At 33.5% G+C, this 19,122-nt stretch overlaps 4 protein-coding genes across 5 annotated transcripts; all 4 read left to right on the top strand.

Moving 5' to 3' along the window:
- Positions 1 to 2,009: 2,009 nt before the first annotated feature.
- On the top strand, positions 2,010 to 5,276 carry LOC106357701 (diacylglycerol kinase 3). Its single transcript, XM_013797388.3, has 10 exons — positions 2,010 to 2,582; positions 3,375 to 3,497; positions 3,583 to 3,720; positions 3,790 to 3,875; positions 3,963 to 4,209; positions 4,296 to 4,366; positions 4,435 to 4,512; positions 4,589 to 4,676; positions 4,759 to 4,875; positions 4,964 to 5,276. Exons 1-10 carry the CDS (start codon positions 2,241 to 2,243, stop codon positions 5,120 to 5,122), a joined length of 1,449 nt encoding a protein of 482 aa, XP_013652842.1. The 5' UTR covers positions 2,010 to 2,240; the 3' UTR covers positions 5,123 to 5,276.
- Positions 5,277 to 6,694: 1,418 nt separating this feature from the next.
- LOC106357702 (small nuclear ribonucleoprotein E) lies at positions 6,695 to 8,341 on the top strand. The gene is made up of 6 exons (XM_013797390.3): positions 6,695 to 6,847; positions 6,979 to 7,005; positions 7,088 to 7,150; positions 7,737 to 7,815; positions 7,919 to 7,964; positions 8,077 to 8,341. The coding sequence occupies exons 1-6, from the start codon at positions 6,806 to 6,808 to the stop codon at positions 8,084 to 8,086; spliced, it is 267 nt and encodes an 88-aa protein (XP_013652844.1). The 5' UTR covers positions 6,695 to 6,805; the 3' UTR covers positions 8,087 to 8,341.
- A 4,179-nt stretch (positions 8,342 to 12,520) lies between these two features.
- LOC106357703 (signal recognition particle receptor subunit beta-like) lies at positions 12,521 to 14,711 on the top strand. Of its 2 annotated transcripts, none has more exons than XM_013797392.3 (7): positions 12,521 to 12,677; positions 13,056 to 13,214; positions 13,542 to 13,624; positions 13,740 to 13,826; positions 13,917 to 14,059; positions 14,154 to 14,285; positions 14,369 to 14,711. In XM_013797392.3, exons 2-7 carry the CDS (start codon positions 13,073 to 13,075, stop codon positions 14,556 to 14,558), a joined length of 777 nt encoding a protein of 258 aa, XP_013652846.2. In that variant the 5' UTR covers positions 12,521 to 12,677; positions 13,056 to 13,072; the 3' UTR covers positions 14,559 to 14,711. The 2 variants fall into 2 exon arrangements, with proteins under 2 accessions (XP_013652846.2, XP_013652845.2); XM_013797391.3 differs by having other exon boundaries at positions 12,555 to 12,681.
- A 222-nt stretch (positions 14,712 to 14,933) lies between these two features.
- On the top strand, positions 14,934 to 18,176 carry LOC125576432 (putative F-box/LRR-repeat protein 19). Its single transcript, XM_048736498.1, has 2 exons — positions 14,934 to 15,847; positions 16,416 to 18,176. Exons 1-2 carry the CDS (start codon positions 15,459 to 15,461, stop codon positions 16,795 to 16,797), a joined length of 771 nt encoding a protein of 256 aa, XP_048592455.1. The 5' UTR covers positions 14,934 to 15,458; the 3' UTR covers positions 16,798 to 18,176.
- Positions 18,177 to 19,122: the final 946 nt, after the last annotated feature.

The following is a 19,122-nucleotide window of genomic DNA, read 5'->3' as shown; positions in this document are numbered from 1 at the left end:
CCATTTTTAGAGACATAATAAAGTTGAATAAACGACAAAAATTTATTTTCTTTGCTGATCTATACACGTCAAAACAAATAAATTCTTCCTTACCTAAATTAATATAAAACCTTAAAAGTATTAAATTATATTAGGTTGAAAAAATCTTTTTAATATCAGCCAAACAATATGAAACATAGGAATAAATGTCATTTAACTTCGTTCTGTTGTCAAAAAAAATGTCCTTTAACTATATTTTGATGATAAATCTCTTCTATATTAAAAGATAAGTATTGTAATAAATGAATTTACACTATAATAAACACGAGACAGATTTACAATGATTTGATAATAAGTATGTTAATGCGTTCACACTATATTCATAAATGTGTTCATACTAAGTATTTTAAGTTTTTTTTTAATATAAAACTCACATACATGGTTCCAATAAAACTCTGAATTTTTTGGTTTGAATAAAAATAAATAACGAATCAAAACCCAAAATATATATATATATATATATATATATATATATATATATATATATATATATATATATATTTTTTATTGTTTACAGATAAAGTTGAGCAAAATATTCATAAATTTTGATTTGATTCGTTATCCATTTTGATTTGAACCAAAAAAATCTGGATATCCGTAACTCTACAAAACAAATTAAATACTAAAATACAATATCAAAAAAAGAAGCAAATCACAAATACTAATATTTTTAAGAACATATATCTAATTCGATCTGTTATGCATATATATAAACCTATATGTAAAGAATTATATATATATATGTTATATATATTATACTTTATATCAGTTTTACAATATTTTATGAATTAAATTTATTATATTAGGTACTAAAATTTAAAAAGTTAAATAATGTTTTATTTTTGTAATAAAATGTTATTATTAAAATTTTCAATTATTATTAAAATTTTCAATTATTATTAAAATTTTATTTTATTTACGGATCAAATCGGTTATTCCTTAAAATTCTAAAACATTTCGGATGTCCGAGTCACCGAATATCTAGGTGGCTAAAGATCGAATCGACACAAATGCTTTCAAATACCCAGATATTCGATATGTGCCCACCCCTATTTACGAATACAATTTTATTTTCTTTATATGAAAAAATGACTAATCTCAAGGCCTTTTTTATTTAAAATTAATTTTAATTTTATCTTTCATGTATTATTTTGAACAAAAATATCATTTAATATTAATTGTCAATATTTTTATATATTTGTCAGCTATTTTATATACTTTTTACATACACATATATATGCACCTTGATGTGAACACCTTGTAACTAAGTTTTCACCACAACTGAAGTATCTAATTTTTTTGAAAGTTGAAATATTTTTTCTTAATGTTTCTTTCACTACCGACCAAATTGTAGTGAAATGATTTGTCTTAATAATTTTTTTTTATTTTTCTTAAACTATTATCTGTTTAGGAACTATAATATGAAAATATTGGATCGATACGACGATTATCTAAAATTCATAATATGAAAATAAATAAATAATATTAATTTTTGGTTTTCACCGGAATAAAACAAAAAAAAAATCAATCATTTTAATCGAATAAACTAAAATGAATATTAATTAAAAATAATAGTTATATTTTAGAAGATTAAAAACCAAAAAAAAAACTTAAAACCGAACTGATATCCAGATTAAACAGATTTAATGTCTTTTTAATAAAAAAAATTAATAATCACATCTCTCGCAAGACGCAGATTATTACCTAGTCAATTAGTATTACTAGCCAAAAATGTATGTAATCTAGCTGTCCTGTAATAATATTCAAATCTTGGAGATCATTGTGATAATACAAAATAATCACTTAGAGGAATATAATATAACTTTCATTGAAATTAAAGATTTTATCAAAGATCTTAAGGAAAATACAGAGTGTCAGCTCTGTGACTTATTAACACCTAGATTGAGCATTTTCTGACGACGTCACATTAAATCCAACCGTGTCATTCCTTTTGAGAAAAAAAACATATTGCTACACGTTTTCTTCGCTGTCTTCAAAATTCAACACCTCTGGAGAAAAAAAAAAGAATATAAAAACGAAAAAACAAACAAACTGGTCAATGGAGATTGGTTGATTTGAATCCACAAGAAAGAAAAAAAAAAACCCAGTCGTCAAAATCCAGTTTTTGATTTATCTGGGTTTCGAATATTCTCCATTTCCACCAATCACAGCACGAAAAGTATTCACCTTTTTTGGGTTTAATGGATGCAACGACGGAGAAATTCGTTGCTTCACGGTCATCCACGGTTGATTCCACGGCGGCGATGAGAGGTTGTGGGCTTGCTAATCTGACGTGGGTCGGTGTAGACAAGGAGGAGCTGCGTCAGAGGCTGTTGATGCCTGAGTATTTACGTTTGGCCATGCGTGACTGTATCAAAAGGAAAGATGCCTCGGCGATTCCTGACCATTTGCTTCTTCCCGGTGGCGGCGTCGCTGACATGGCTCCTCACGCGCCGATGGTTGTGTTTATCAATCCTAAAAGTGGTGGTCGTCATGGTCCGGTGCTTAAAGAGAGGCTTCAACAGTTGATGAGCGATGAACAGGTTTGGTTTTGTCTTTGTAACTGACTTCTTCTTTTTTTTTCTGGTTAAGACCAAACAAAAAATGTTTTTTTTTTAATTGGGTTTGTGAAATCTTTATTCATATCTGCTTTGTGAATGTAACTGGTCTGATCTATGGATTGGTTTAGTGTGTAGCAGAGATGTGTTTTGTGTTCTGTCTTAATCAGATTCTCTTTTATTCTTTGCTTCAGTTAAGAAAATTATTCAACTGTTATAAATGGTCATGCTTGGTTGATGTTAGATCTTTTGGTTAGGTAGGGGAATTTTTTTTTTTGGTCGTTGGAATGATAAGTTGACTTTTTAAGAAGGAACATTTTGAGTGTTCTGCAATGAATCTCTGTTTCTGGTTAAGGTCAAACAATTTGTTTTTGTTGGATTTGTGAATAGTTTTGAAATCTAATTCATATCTACTAAGTGGATCTTTCTGATTAGATTATGAATGAAACCTGCCTGATCTATGGATAATGGATTGGTTTAGTGTGTAAAGAGAGATGTGTTTTGTGTTCTGTCTTAACAAGATTTTCTATTATTTATTTTTCAACTGTGTGATTTGGGTTTCATGCTTAGTTGATGCTGGATCTAGTTGGAAAAATTGTGTGTTTCTTGTTGTTGTTGGATGATGCGTTGACTTCAAAGATTATATATTTTGAGTCTTCTGTAATGCTGAGTTTCTGTTTGAATGGTCGAAAATTATTTGGAATTTTGTGAATTTTTTTCTTTCGGGAATAGGCTTTATAATTGGAATTTTCATTGGTGATTTTGTATTAAAAACAGGTGTTTGATCTCACGGAAGTGAAGCCACATGAGTTTGTTCGATACGGTTTGGCGTGTTTGGAGAAAGTTGCAGCGGAAGGAGATGAATGTGCTAAAGAATGCAGAGCTAGGTTAAGGATTATGGTGAGCACAAACAATATTTCTCCACTCTAATATTATTTTCTTACCTTTTAGTTATTAGAATGTGATTTTGAGTTTGGTTGGATAGGTTGCAGGAGGTGATGGTACTGTTGGTTGGGTTCTTGGATGTCTTGGAGAGCTTAACAAAGATGAAACATCACATATTCCTCCTGTTGGCGTTATCCCTCTTGGTACAGGGAATGATCTCTCAAGGAGTTTTGGTTGGGTCAGTTGATCTTTCTCCTCTCTTTTATGTTTTCACAACAAGTCTTCTTACTGGTTGCTTCTCTTTCAGGGTGGTTCGTTCCCTTTTGCATGGAGATCTGCTGTTAAAAGAACACTCCATCGCGCAAGCATGGGTCCAGTTGCTAGGCTAGATAGGTGAATATAGAGTTTTGTTTTTCAGTTTTGTTTTTCTCTCTGTCTTGTATTGTTAATATGTGTGTGCTCTGCTCTGGTTATTTGCAGCTGGAAGATTCTAGTGTCAATGCCATCTGGAGAAGTGGTGGATCCTCCTTACTCTTTAAAAGCATCCGAGGAAAATGAACTCGACCAGGGTTTAGAGGCAGGAGTAGATGCCCCGCCAGTGGCAAAGACCTATGAAGGAGTGTTCTACAATTACTTAAGCATTGGAATGGATGCTCAAGTTGCATATGGCTTCCATCATCTTCGCAACACTAAACCATATCTTGCTCAAGGCCCCATCTCAAACAAGGTTTGTTTTTATTTAACCGAACTCTAAATCTCTTTCTTCTGTGTGTCTGTTATTACGTAACCACACAACGTTTTGCCTTTTTGCAGCTTATTTATTCTGGCTTTAGCTGCACTCAGGGTTGGTTCTGCACGCCGTGTGTCAGTGATCCAGGCTTAAGGTTCGTTATTTCCGCTTCTGATTGTGTACTTTTTGTGTTGTTACTGAAACTGTTGCTTGCTTGTGCAGGGGACTTAGGAACATATTGAAAATCCACATCAAGAAGGTTAACTGCTCTCAATGGGAAGAGATAGCAGTCCCCAAAAAGTAAGCTTTCTATACATATATATATGCTTCCACTTATTACATTGTATGATCTTTAATGCATTGGTTTGTCTTGTAGTGTGAGATCAGTTGTGGCATTGAATCTTCAAAGCTATGGAAGTGGAAGTCATCCCTGGGGTAATCTAAAACCTGACTATCTAGAGAAGGTATTTGTTTCTTCTACTGTTTTCAATTCATCAATCATTGAACTCAAATCTCTAATGGCTTTCCGTTTTTATTTTTCCTCAGAGAGGTTTTGTGGAGGCACATTCTGATGATGGTTTGATAGAGATCTTTGCTTTCAAGCATGGATGGCATGCGTCATTTGTCATGACTGAGCTCATCTCAGCCAAGCACATAGCTCAGGTAACTTGATAAATACACCACTTAAAAATGCAGTCATATAACCATAGTGTTGTACTAACAAGGTTCTGTTTTTGGTGATCAATATTAGGCTGCTGCTGTTAGATTTGAGCTAAGAGGAGGTGACTGGAAAGATGCGTTCTTGCAAATGGATGGTGAGCCATGGAAGCAACCTATGAATCCTGAGTATTCAACGTTTGTGGAGATTAAAAAAGTTCCATTTCAATCTCTGATGATAAATGGGGCATGATCGCTATTCAAAGCTTGGATTCTTTGTAGAAAAGGCTAATTGTTTTTGTATTTGGATATGATTATTTAGCCAGCATAGATAGCTGCTATGCTTATTGTTACTGTTGGTTATGTAAATCTCTGTGTGGTGAGAAATGAAGTTTGCGTTTGAACCATACAAGTACTGAACAAGCTCTCCCATATTCCTCTTTGAACTCTACATCATATGAAAGATGCAGCTTCTACATGTAAAGCATGTGTGGAAGCATTGTAACATAATGGTTAAGGTTTAAAGGTTTCTACACTAAAGTTTGGGATTCAAACCTCCGACTATGCAATTTCAAGCAGATTACATGAAATCCAGGTTTTAAGTCCTGGAAAGAGCGATTTATTAATGCAAGACTACAAAAGAAAGATTTACAAAGAATTTTCAACATGGTGCAAGTGTGAGTAGTTAGGCGACGATCTTAATAACATGTAGTATTTTCAGTTATCGAATAGTCTATATAATCTTTCGCAAAAACATAATGTCATAATAAATCAACGTTAAAAAAGAAGACATGTAAAGTACGTAGGCTAGCTTTCGGATATCAAGTATCATTTCGAAACCGAAAGAATACTTGAAAAATATCCAAAAAGAAAGCTTGAATAAGTGTCCAAATAAGAATTAACATCGGAGATGAATACTCCAAACCTATACTCAGTTAAACAATTTCATTAATTATATTACCTTAACAATACATCACATCATTAATTATATTGCCACAAAATTAATAATACAGATTTTTATTTATGAGTTAATCAACATTTAACTTTGTGTCAATTATAAAATAAAAATGTAATAAACTGGGTTTTGCATATGGTTAAACCGAACGGTTTAGTTTGTTTTACTCAAATTTTTTTAGTATCAATCGGTGGAAAATTACGTAGCCAAAAACATGATTCAAAGAAATGTTTTTGTGAATAAAATAATAACTTAAATCAAAATAATAAAAATATATTAGCCAAATACATAGAGAATAGTTATTTTTATTAGTTTATAAAATCAGTTAGACATGAACATTGACTATCCATTTATGTACTGATTGTTTTTTCAAGTATCATTTTTTTTTTGAAATTAATCCCCATTTGAATATTACAAAATAATGTGCAGATTTTGAGTTGAGTCCTTATGGTTCTGAATGAGTTCAGTTCTGATATATAAAAACCTAAAAATATCTAAATAACAAATGTATATGAGTACAATTTCAGATATTTGTATTAAAAATAACTATATTACTCGATTTGGTCCAAGTCTTTTGAATATAATCTATGTGAAATATATAACACTAATTACTAATTATGAAAAATAAATATCAATGTATAAAAATGTAAGAACTAGTACATGTACACCTAAGTATTATTAACCAATTCAGACCAAAGTATAACAACCGAATAAAACTTAAACCTGAAAACTAAAAAAGCTTGAGATTCAACTCACAACATAAAAAGAAAAAAAGAAAAAGTTTTTGCAAGGATAGTGAAAGAGAAGAAGATTAGAAGTTTTGGCCCAATAAGTGTATTAATTTGTATGGGCCGAAAGTTGAACTGCGAAGATATAAAATGCTATACACAGCGACTCTTTCTCTCTCGTCGTGATTTAGGGTTTTTCTTCTTCTTGTCCACCGAAGCTTGAGGGAGAGAGAGAATTGAAACGTCGGGAGCAATGGCGAGCACCAAAGTTCAAAGGATTATGACCCAACCTATCGTGCGTGGATCTTCTCTGTTATTGTTTCGACTACTCTCTCTCTCTCTCTCTCTCTCTCTCTCTCTCTCTCTCTCTCTCTTTGTTCTTTTACTAATTTTTCCTTTTGTTTTTTTTGCCGGCGGCGGATCCAGAACTTGATTTTTAGGTTTCTTCAAAGCGTAAGCTCCTTAAACCATTGGATTCGTGTTGGTTTATTGTATTCTGATTCGTGCTCTCTCTCTCTCTCTCTATGTGATGCAGAAAGCTAGGATCCAGATTTGGCTTTTTGAGCAGAAAGATTTGAGGATTGAAGGAAGAATCACTGTAAGTCGCCATCCAATATACTCTCTTGTTTCTCTGTGAATCTGTCTCTCCATAAGCATGAACTATGTGATAATCTCTAAGCTCTCTGTTGCATTTGTTACCTGGCTGATTTGTTACTGCACCGAACCACTGATAATAGAAAACAAACTAGTTTGATTCTTAGGTTAGATTTATGATGATGGTGTCATTGGTTTCACTGTGTGTCTTTCTTGTTTCAATTTGTATTGCTATCCTTTTGATTCTTCTCAGAGTAATGATTTGACTCTTTTCTTACACTCTGCTTTTCTTTTGAGTCATTATCATCTACTTGACTTGTTTTGGTTTTTATTGCGATACTATGACTCTTCTCGAGTTAAAATTCAAGCTTTTCTTAGATTGACTCTTTGCCAATTCAGAAAATTTGTTAAAACGTGGAGTTGCTTACTTGACTTTGGATGTTCCTTGTTCAGTTATTATTAACATATTTTTCTTTTCTTGAGTTAAAGTTGAAGTTTTTTCGTACTTCTATTATGTTGATTCTGAGGAATTTGTGATTATGACATTCTCATTGATTTCCTCTTTTCAATTTTTTTCTCCTTTCTTGCAGGGGTTTGACGAATACATGAACCTAGTGTTGGATGAAGCTGAAGAAGTGAGCATCAAGAAGAACACCAGAAAACAACTGGGTGAGTCTTCTTTATTCCTGGACTCGCTCTTTGATAACAAGTCTCTCTCTTTTTATTTGTTATCTTATGGTTCAATAACCCTCTCTAAAATGCCTATTTTCAGGAAGGATTCTTCTTAAAGGAGACAACATAACGCTGATGATGAACACGTAAGTAACAAACAATCTCCACTGGATCCTTTCTTTTTATGATGTATCAACTTGGATTTGTCACACAACGAGAAATTGAAAACACACAATCACTTTTTTTTTATGTTAACAGGGGAAAGTGATGACTATTCTCTCAAGAAAAACTCTCAAGGATTAGTACATGGGCTTTTCGATTATATCCAAAGCTTTTGCCAAGTATATGTTGAGTTGAGCTCCTCTTCTTCTTCAGTTAACTGACAATGCCTTCTTCTCTTCGTTATCGTGTAATATTGCAATTTAGTAAGTTAGTAGCAAGGTTTGAGAAATTATGGAGTTTGGTGGAATCTTAAGGATGGTATCGCCTCTTTTTGGTTAATGGAAATTACTATTTTCGGGAAGATTGAAATTAACCATCTCAATAGACCAAGCAGAATAATATGTTAGAAGCAGACATGGTTGTTAATTTGAAATGTGTAATTGTTAACATAGAAATAAAGATATATGTACTAGGCATGGGCATTCGGGGTCCCAATCGGGTTTCGGTTTTATCCATTCGGGTTTCGGTTTTTTGGGTTTATCAAAATCAACCCCATTCGGGTTATATAAAAGTTCGGTTCGGGACCGGTTCGGGTTCTATCGGGTTCGGGTCGGGGTTAGTAAATCTTCAAAGAACCGGTATAACCCATTGTACTTTCGGGTTCGGGTCCCAATTGGTTCTTCGGTTTAAAAATACCTGATTTGTACATATTTTGTAACTAAAACATAAATGAAATTGGTTCTTCGGATTTAAAATACATGATTTGTACATATTTTAATAGCCAAAACATAAGTGAAATCGATTCAAAAATAAGAAAAAACATCAAACGTGATCATTCAAAATCAAGCGAAAGATAAACATAGTTAGTGATAGAAAAAAAACCAGATAAATGAAATCATAAAACAAAAAATAAGTTCTCATAAAATGAGAAATATTATTCAATAAAAACAAAACCAAAATCTAAAAATTTGAGGCATCAACCGCCACATTCCACCATCAACCTTCATGTAAATGATAATTATTTTAGAAGTTCAATAATATCTTAAAGTATTTTGGATACATATTAAGAATTAAGATCATATTTGGTAGAAATTCTTTTTGTGATTTTAAATGTTTCGGGTTCTATCGGATATCCATTTAGGTCCGGGTTCGGTTCGGATAATACCCATAACCCAAAATACCAAAAAACAGGATCCATTCGGTATTTATGTCGGGTTCGGATCGGTTCGGATTCATTTTTATCGGATCGGGTTCGGTTTAGATTTTCGGGTTCGGTTTATTGGCCCAGCCCTAATATGTACCATCTATATTATGAAAACTGAAATACTGTTTGAAAATAACTCACCACTCTTCATTTTAATATTTACCAACTTATGACAGTTAATTATTTTGTTAGATTCTTTTTTATCTAAACTTAAGACTTAATTAATTGACCAAAAATTATTTGTTTTTATTAAATTATTCTCTAACCAAATTTACCAAAATTGCACTTGTCCTATAACATAATTATTCTCTAACCAAAATTTACAAAAAAATAATTAAACAAATTTATTTAAAATGTAACTCAACCAAATACGACCATGACAAACGATGAACAGATTAACCTGAAATATTCCAAAAACTCCAAAAGTCTTGCATCCGTAGTTATTCAGCTATATTCATGGAACATAATTTTAGTCAAGTCTTTATTTGAATGCTCAGAAGAAGTGATACAGCGGAAACCGCGTTCTTGAATGAGACGAAGTCGAAGAAGTTTGACATTTCAACGTTATGTGTCCACTGTATGGTTGATTTTGTTTGCTGCGATCTGTATAGATACCCACTAATGGTCGAGACGTGAGGGAAGAACAACAAAACAATGACAATGAAGAAAACACTTCAAGCGTTTCTTCTTTTAAGTTTGGTTCATATACTTCTATGTGCATCTTTTCAGGTTGGTGTGACAGAGGCTACATTCCGTCACCTAGGTCAGTGTCTCTTTATTCCCAAAATATTTATCACAGTTATAGTTTACTAAGTTTTTATTTTACATAAATCCTCTCATCTCAGCTTCCTTTTGAATTTTAGTCTTTTTGGTGAGTTAATTTTCTAAAGAAATGGCTAATGTGTTAAAAGGTGTGGGTGCTGTGAAACAAACATCAATGATAGGAAGACAAATGATAGCTGTAGGAGCTCCCCCGGCTCCTCAAGATGGACATGGCCGGTTCTGATCACAGCTAGAAGAAACATTTGTTTTGGTCTTTAAATTGTAGAAATCTATTATACATGGATTTCATGGTCCATATATTGTCGAATATCGAATTAATTTTTTTTGTTGAATTTTATATATTAAAATAAATATAAAAACAATTCCCTAAATCCCAAATCTGACTCTCGAGATGGAGGACAAGTTAAGCTCCTTATCGAACACGAACAGAAGAGCATAGACTCGTTCCTCCAACACCTCCTCGTCTAACCTTAATTCATGCCTCGCTACAGGAGTTGGCAACTATATTTTTTAAATAGATATTTTTTAATTTTTTTTTTTTAATCAACTCAAAAATGCACTAAAATAAAGCAATGGGGTTTAAAGCCCATTACCTAAATGTTGGTTACAAGAGTGGACTTAGCCAAGGAATCGGCCAGCCCATTAAGACTACGGAAAACAAAAGAGAAAGAGACGGAGATACGATCGGAGGATATAATCGAATCGACATCCGATAAAACGCTATAGAGTTCTATCGATCGGAGATTCGACTTGATGGCCTTGATGAGTCCTTGGGAATCTGAGCGTATCCAGATCAATTTGAAGCCAGATGAGGATGCGTGGAGCAGAGCTTCCCTTATCGCTAGAGCCTCCGCCATGAGGGGGGAAGCCACCGCTGTTTGGAAGGAGGAGCCTCGGGTGATCTCTGTCGAGTTCCTATCGAAGAAAATCCATGCAAGCCTTGCAGCCTTTTGATATGCTCTCCAAGCGTCGTCGGTATATGATTAATTTTAAAATCTCTGAAAAGGGGCATCAGAGATTACAATCCGACTAACAATTAAGTCAGTGTATTTAATTTAATTTTACTTTGATTATATTATTTTTATATTTCATTGATCACTAAATAATATATAACTAGGTATTGACCTGCACAATCGTGCTGGTGGTTATGATATCAAAATACTACATATAAACATACTCTACATGAATTATTTACTGCATACGTATATGTGATATAAATTTAAACATCAAGTAGAATAATTAGAATGAAAACTATATAATATTTAAAAGTTTCAAATGTTGAACCATAAATGTTGAATCATAAAAATATATATATCAAAACTAAAAATCATATTAATGTCCGCATATGTGCAGCCCTCCACATAGTTGCAATCTATACTATTAAAAGGGAATCATTTTTAAAAAAATCTACTTATATAAGAATGGATAGCTTTAAAGAAGAATTTACAAGCTAGGGAGATACAAGGACGCAAAATAAAAAGGCGGATAAACTAGCACGCAGTGCCAGAACACAGCCGTCTTTCATCGTCCACATGGATCAATATCCCCCGGGGTGGTTTACAGAGTCTATTTGAGTCTATAATGTTGTTGACAAAAAAAAAAAAAACAAGGGGATATTTGTTATGGAAGATGTGGAGCCCAAAACGAATCCATAAACCATGTGTTTTTTGAATGTCCTCCAGCAATCCAGGTTTGGACTCTTTCAAAGATACCATCAAATCCAGCTATTTTTCCAATAAATTCTCTTTTCACAATATGGATCATCTGTACTGGAGAGTTTTCCCGAAGATGGAAGATCATCAGTTTGTATGGATACTATGATATATCGGGAAAGCCAGGAATAATAAAGTTTTTAGTAATCTAGATGTGGATCTTTTGGATATGCTTAAATTGGCAGAAACAAAATCAACACTATGTGCTGAGACACAAATATTGAAAGAACAGAGGACAATACCACAAATAGTAGATACGACCATACCGTCAATTCCAGGAAGATGATGTTTTTTGGATGGCTCATAGAAAGAGGGTGATACCTTTTCAGGACAAGGTTGGCTCAGTATACTAGAAGGATTTGATGGTTTATTGGGGGCGCAGAATGTTAGAGCTAGTATTTCTCCCCTTCATGCGGAGATGGAAGCGCTACTCTGGCAATGGAATGCATGAGGAATCTACGTCAATTTTAGGTTACGTTTGCAACTGATTATTCTCAATTGGTGAATATGGTTTCGGAACCAGAAAATGACCAGCTTTTGAAAATTATTTAGAAGATGTCAAGATCTTGAAAGAGAGTTTCACCCGATCAGATATCATTTATGTACCAAGAACGCAAAATTAGCATGCAGTGTTAGGAAACAATCGTTTTTTGTTGTCCACATGAATGCAGATCACCCGACTTGGTCTACAGAGTGTTGATGACAAAAAAAAAAAGTAGCAATATAGAGTTTGGTTTAATTATTGGTCCAAGTTGATTTTTTTTTAATTTCAAATTTAAACCGATTCACTAACTATTATATGCGTTGACTGAGATACGTAACTTGTTTAAGACAGATTTGTCCCTGGATCTGACTATATTACCCTTGACCAACTTCAAAATATACCAACCAAACCTCTCTCTCTCTCGTATTCTCATCTTGAGAACGAATCTCTCATCTCTCATCATCACGTAGGACACAGTCTCTCATCTCTTCAACTCCCGCCGTACTTCTCATCAGTGAGTGAGTTTCTTCTCTTTTCTATACCTCTTTCTCTTATGTTCCGACACTTTCTCTCAATGTCTCGTTGTTTATTTTCTGGATCTAGGGTTTTACAATTTCTCCTTTTTCGATCTGGGTTTTGTTTGAATCAAATGTGTGTGTGTGTGTGTTTTCCTCGTTGATCTGCGAATTATTTAACTTTTTGTGAATTTATCCATATAAATTGAGCCCTTGCTCATATTCACAAAGTATATATCGATTGCACAAGATCTGTTCGTTAAAATGCCTGAAAGAAGCTGATCACTCTGTTGAGTTCTTTGCTCTTTGATCATTAAATTTGGTCACTTGTTTGGTCCTTGGAGCTTAAAATCGTTGTGTGTTTTTTTTTAATGCAGACGAAGCGGTGGAATCAATGGAGAAGAACTTGGAGGATTTGAAGATTGTGGCGGAGCAGTGGTTGAATCAAGGAACTGAACTTGTTCAACAAATACCACCGAATCAACTTTATGCTGCTATTGGCGTTCTGTTATTTACTATCATCTTCTTCTTCTCCAGTAAGTAGTAGTAGACCATCACATTCTTCTTGAGTTTTTATATTCGGATCTGAATTGGGAACCTTGTAGGCATAGATTTTTTTTATCTATGTTATAATTTTGTTGCACTCTTGTTTGTGGTTGAGAGGAGTTTGATGTTTTCAAGATGCCACTTTAGACTTGTATAATAAGCTCACTGAGTGTGAAGGTGCTTCTGTGTTTCTTGTTTCCAATTTTTTCTTTTTATGTCTTTGGAATATCTATCTCCCTTTGGTTATACGTTAAATTAAAAAAAAATCAGATGTTTTGGTGGTTAATGAATGTTGTCGCTTTTGTTGCCTTGTGCAGTTCGCTTGTTCAGGCGTACGAAGTCCAATACTGTACTCCTCTCTGGTTTAAGCGGAAGTGGCAAAACCGTTCTCTTCTATCGAGTGAGTGTTTATGGTTTTTTGTTCCTTTCCTCATTCCAAGTATGTTTTCTGGTCAAATCCCTCATAGTGTTCCTCTTGGAGATTAAAATACGGTTTGATTTGCATTTCATAACAGCTCCGAGATGGATCTTCTCATCAGGGTTCTGTGACGTCAATGGAACCTAACGAAGGTACCTTTGTGCTCCACACTGAAAACACTAAGGTAAAGAAAGATCTTCACTTGCGTTTTGTTTAAGACGCTAAAGTGTTTTTTGTGGACTATTAAACAGACATTGCCGTGTTTGTTTGACAGAAAACAAAGCCCGTTCATCTTGTTGATGTTCCTGGGCACTCTCGGCTTAGATCTAAGCTAGAAGAATACTTGCCTCGAGCAGCTGCTATTGTGTTTGTTGTAGATGCACTTGAGTTCCTCCCAAATTGTCGTGCAGCTTCAGAGTAAGTTAAACACCTCATAAGAAATGCTTTGCTTAGGCATAATAAAGTGACTCTTAGAAGATGAACACTTAAACACGGTTTTGTACTTCTCCAGGTACCTTTACGACATTCTTACCAATGCAAGCGTGGTTAAGAATAAGATCCCAGTCCTGCTTTGCTGTAACAAGACAGATAAAATAACTGCACACACAAAAGAGTTCATCCGCAAGCAGATGGAGAAAGAAATGTAACATTGATTATTATCTGTTATCCATGAAGAGAAGCTCTCATTGTTTTTCAGCTTGTTAATATTCTGTGTGTGTTTTGCAGAGAGAAACTTAGGGTTTCGAGGAGTGCGGTTTCAACAGCTGACATAGCCAATGACTTTACTCTTGGGATTGAAGGAGAAGTGTTTTCCTTTACGCATTGCTTAAACAAAGTCACTGTCGCTGAAGCATCTGGACTAACAGGAGAAACAGAGCAAGTTCAAGAGTTCATCAGGGAATATGTTAAGCCATGAAGAGCTGAAATGTGTGAGCATTAAGCATACACTTAAAAGTCTTTTATGTACATGAATTTATGATTTGTGATATTATTGTTGGAGGATTTTTGATGTTAAAATCGTGTAGTGTCTTAGAGAGTTTGTTGAATGACATTGGTTATTTAAGCGTTTCATCCAGGCAACCACATTATTCATTTTTTTGGGTCACTTTCTTTCACATTTTAAATCTTTTAGACACATGGATTAATTATAAATAACTTAAAAGTGTAACAATGTATAACAATTTTGTTATACAGATTTCTTTCTAAATTGAAATGTTTTTAAAAATTTCTTGAAAAGAACTTTTGATAGCCAATGAAAGTTGATTAAAGTGTTTTGTGAATTTATCAAATTCATTAATGATAAATTCATTAATGACTTTTAAATTCTTAGATTATAAAGATAAGAGATTAATCCTTAAAATGTAATAATGTAAATGGTTTAATTGTCTTCATTTCATTGAAAAATCACTAAATTAAAATATTTTTAATTGCGTAAAAAAACTATTGAAGAACAAAACATCACTACCCAATAAAAATGGATTTTAAGTGTTCTGTAAATTTATCAAACTCATTATTACAAATTAGGCCACACATAGTTGGCCAATATAAGAAAGGCCAATTTTATTTCTTTTGCTTTTAGATGGTAATAAGAAAGACCGTTTAACATTAATCAAAAGTAGACTGTGGGAACAAGTTGATGATAGAAACAATAAAGATATGCTGGGAAAGAAAAAAACAAACATTATGCAACTTTAATCAAGTATAGATTAGTCAAAAGAAAGACCGAGTATAGATTAACCAAAAGGTATTAGCTAGTGGATTGATTATATGCAACTTTATTTCGTGTTAAAGAGAACGTGAAGAAAAAATCAAACACATGATGAACGAAGCTATAATCAGAATGAACGACAACAACGAAGGAAACAAAGAAGCGATCGGATCTGGTTTACTTCGTGACTGGTCAGAGTTGAATAAGGAATGTCTCATCGACATAGTTTCGCGGCTAAGCATGGAAGAACGTTGGAGAGGACCAATGCTCGTATGCAAGCCTTGGATGTACGCTTGCGACGACCCGTCTCTCAACTCGGTATTTGATCTAGATACTTGGTTCGAGGGGTCTCGGATTTCGAATCTTTGGTTTAGTTACGAGTTTGAGCAGAAGGTTGACTCCTTTCTCCGGTGTGTTGTGGATCGAAGCCAAGGTGGTCTCAAGGAGATCCGCGTTAGGCACTGTTCGGATCAATCTTTGTTGTACGCTGCTGAGAGGTATATGTGCTATCACTATTTGTAGCAGGCCTCTAGGTTTGGTTATTTCCGTTTAATATGTTTGGAAATTTCCATTTCAGTTAGTTTGGTTCGTCCAAAATCTTACTGAACTGAACTTCAAATTTCAGTTCGGTTAATTCAATTTCTAAAATTCTGCCGAATTCAACCGAAGTCTTTTGGTTTCTATGAGATTTTGGTTTAAGCTGGTAAAAAACTAAAAATTCAGATAATTTCGGTTAAATTTGGTTAGTTTGATTCGAAATATTGGTTAATTCGGTTAGCTTGGTTTGAATTCTTTTATAAACTAAACTAAGTCGCTACCAAAGAAAACCGCTAATCAATTATTTTTATTTTTAAAAAAAAGCTTATCAAATTGAATCTAACTCATAACCATATTTGATCTGAAAATAAAAAGTTTTGGTTCATTTGGTTGGCTGGTTTTGTTCGGGTCAAAATATTAGACCAAATGTGTAGCATTAACCTTTCATAAAAATAATTTAGGTTGATATATTTAAATAAAATTGAACTTAATTTTTGAGTTTACATGTAGCATGTTTTTCATTTGCAGATGCCCTAGTTTGGAGGTTTTATGTCTTAAAAGCTGCTTAAGTGTCACAGATGCATCAATATCAAAGATAGCTGTGAGCTGCCCTAATTTGGATGTTTTGTGGATTCAGAGCTGCTTAAATGTTACTGATGCATCGATGGCAAAGATAGCTTCCAGCTGCCCTAAGCTTAGGGAGCTCGATATCAGCCACTCTATTGAAATAAGCCAAAAGGCTTTGAAAATGATTGAAAGGAGTTGCGAGAATGTGAAGATCATCGTAGAACCTCCATCGAATGTTAGACTATCTCGTGACGAGGCTAGTAAATTTGGACTATCAGTACGAAGCATTACAAGGCGTGAACTACTTGAGCATATCAGAAATATAAATACGAATGACAATTAAAAAACTACCTCCTCAATCTTTACTCTCCAGTTTGTGTGTTCGAGACTTCTTCGATTTGGATTTGTTTTGTTTTGTTTGATTAATTGCTGCATTTCTGTCTTGAATACTTTGTTGTATAAGATTTGAGAAGGGGGGGGGGGGGGGGGGGGGGGGGGGGGGGGGGTTGTCTTGCTTACAATTCAAATGAAAGTATTTTTACAAAATCACGATTAATTTTTCTTAGGATTTACTTACCAAAACGAGAGACCATAATTTTTTTCCTTTTGCATACTTTTTTTTTAACATCAGATGATTAATTATTCTATTACCACGATGAATAACTTTATCGTTAACTTTGGAAGCGGAATTTCATTTGACAAAAAAACTTTGGAGACGAAAAGAAACATCTGTTTTTGTCATCAAATGTTAATATGTATTTAATCATCCAACTCTTATGATCGACTTTGCTATAACCATATCCATATTTAATCAGATGAGAATATGGCCGGCAACTGGTCCTGCTTACAATTCAAATGAAAGTATTTTAACAAAATTACCATTCAATTTTCTTAGGATTTACTTGCCAAAAGGAGAGACCATAAACTTTTTCCTTTAGCATTAACTTTTTTTAAACGTCTGATGATTAATTATGGTATTACCACGATGAATAATTTTAGTGTTGCTTTGGAGACGGAATTTCATTTGACTAAAAAAAAAGTTTGGAGACAGAAAGAAACATCCGTTTTGGTCCTCAAATGTTAATATGTATGAATCATCCAACTCTTATGATCGACTTTGCTATAAACATATCCATATTTAATCAGACGAGAATATGGGCGGCAACTGGTTTTTGCATTCAGGTTTTACGTAAATAACATCTTTTGCGAAAATGTGATCAATTTCATATATGAATATGAGACTTGTTTGGAAGAATTACAAATCGAACTAGAGTCTACCTTTGTCCAAAAAGGATTAAGAACAAGGTAAAGTCTAGGTGAGCTTGATAATCAAGCAATAACTTGGACCAATTCAGATTAGTCTAGCTAATCTAATTTGATGCAAGACAAGATGAAGATGAGCAAAAAGCCAGTTTACAAAAAAAAAGATGAAGATGTGCAAAATAGCATGTTGGAGAAAAAACGATTTTACCACTAGCTCATTCTCTATCTGAATTAGAGAAATTCTATGGTCATTTATTGTTTGTACTTTATAAATAAGGTCTTCTAAAGGTCATTCTCTATCCAGTTTACACAAAAGGTTGCTCGCTTGTGCCTCTTCTTTGATCTTTTCTTCTACTGTTTGTTGGTTGGCTATATGAAACAACTCTAAAACCGAGTTGTTGTGTTATATTAAAACAAGGAAGAGGGAGATAGAGAAGGAGGTTAGGATAAATCTCAATTTGGTTTTGGGTTGGAAAGTGAGTTTGTAACAACGTTGAGGGGTTTTTAGTAACTGAGTGTCGATTGATCTTTGATTGGGTAATGTTGTGTGTGGGGATATCACAGTGGGCTAAACTTTTTCATATATTTGGTGTGATAACCCGTTAGTTTATCAAAAGTTTCTTAGATATGAGCTTTGATTGTTTTATGTAGTGTTTATCTATCAACCTTGCATCTTTTAGTTAAGGGACGATATAACAGGTTTTTGATTAGCTATTTTATGAACGAATGCAATTAATCTACACAAATTAATCGGCTTTTTCTCGTTTATGCATTTTTTTTCATGTCTGTATAAAAATTCTAATTATAAATTTGTATTTCTATTTTTCATATGTTTTTATGTCAGATTTGTGTAAATGTTATGAAATCCAATAATTAATAAGTTTTGTAATATTTAAATTTAATAATTTAATTTCTAAAAAAAAGAAGTTTAAGAACCTCAATGGGGTTCTTCCATTGGACCTTCACACAACTAATTACATTAATAGAGGTTCTAAACTTCATAAAGTAAATTAATTTTAAGAACCCTTTAAGGGTTCTAACCAATGGAGGTGGTCTAAAGACTCAAGGGGGGCAACTTGACTTTTGGTAAAACAAAATAGTTGAGAGAGAGTAATTATAATCTAACTTAAGATCAGAGTGAATCGTTTAGATAGTTTATTTTCTTAATTAGCTTCCACACGGTCAGTTCATTGTTTACAATTTTACCAATTTTTTTTAACAAATCATGTTCGGTGGATCCAGTTAGCCTGTATACGCACTCAAGAGCTAAAGTCAGTCGCATCTACGTAGAAATTAAAACTAATAGTAAATAATTTATGATGAAATAGTACCGTCCAAAAAGTTGACTTTATTTTTTCAAGTTCCATATACCAAGTTGAAATATTAAATTGGGCTGGCTAAGATT

This window comes from Brassica napus, chromosome A7 (assembly GCF_020379485.1).
Source record: "Brassica napus cultivar Da-Ae chromosome A7, Da-Ae, whole genome shotgun sequence".
Classification (NCBI taxonomy): domain Eukaryota; kingdom Viridiplantae; phylum Streptophyta; class Magnoliopsida; order Brassicales; family Brassicaceae; genus Brassica; species Brassica napus.
This window is presented reverse-complemented; position numbering and strand designations above follow the sequence as displayed.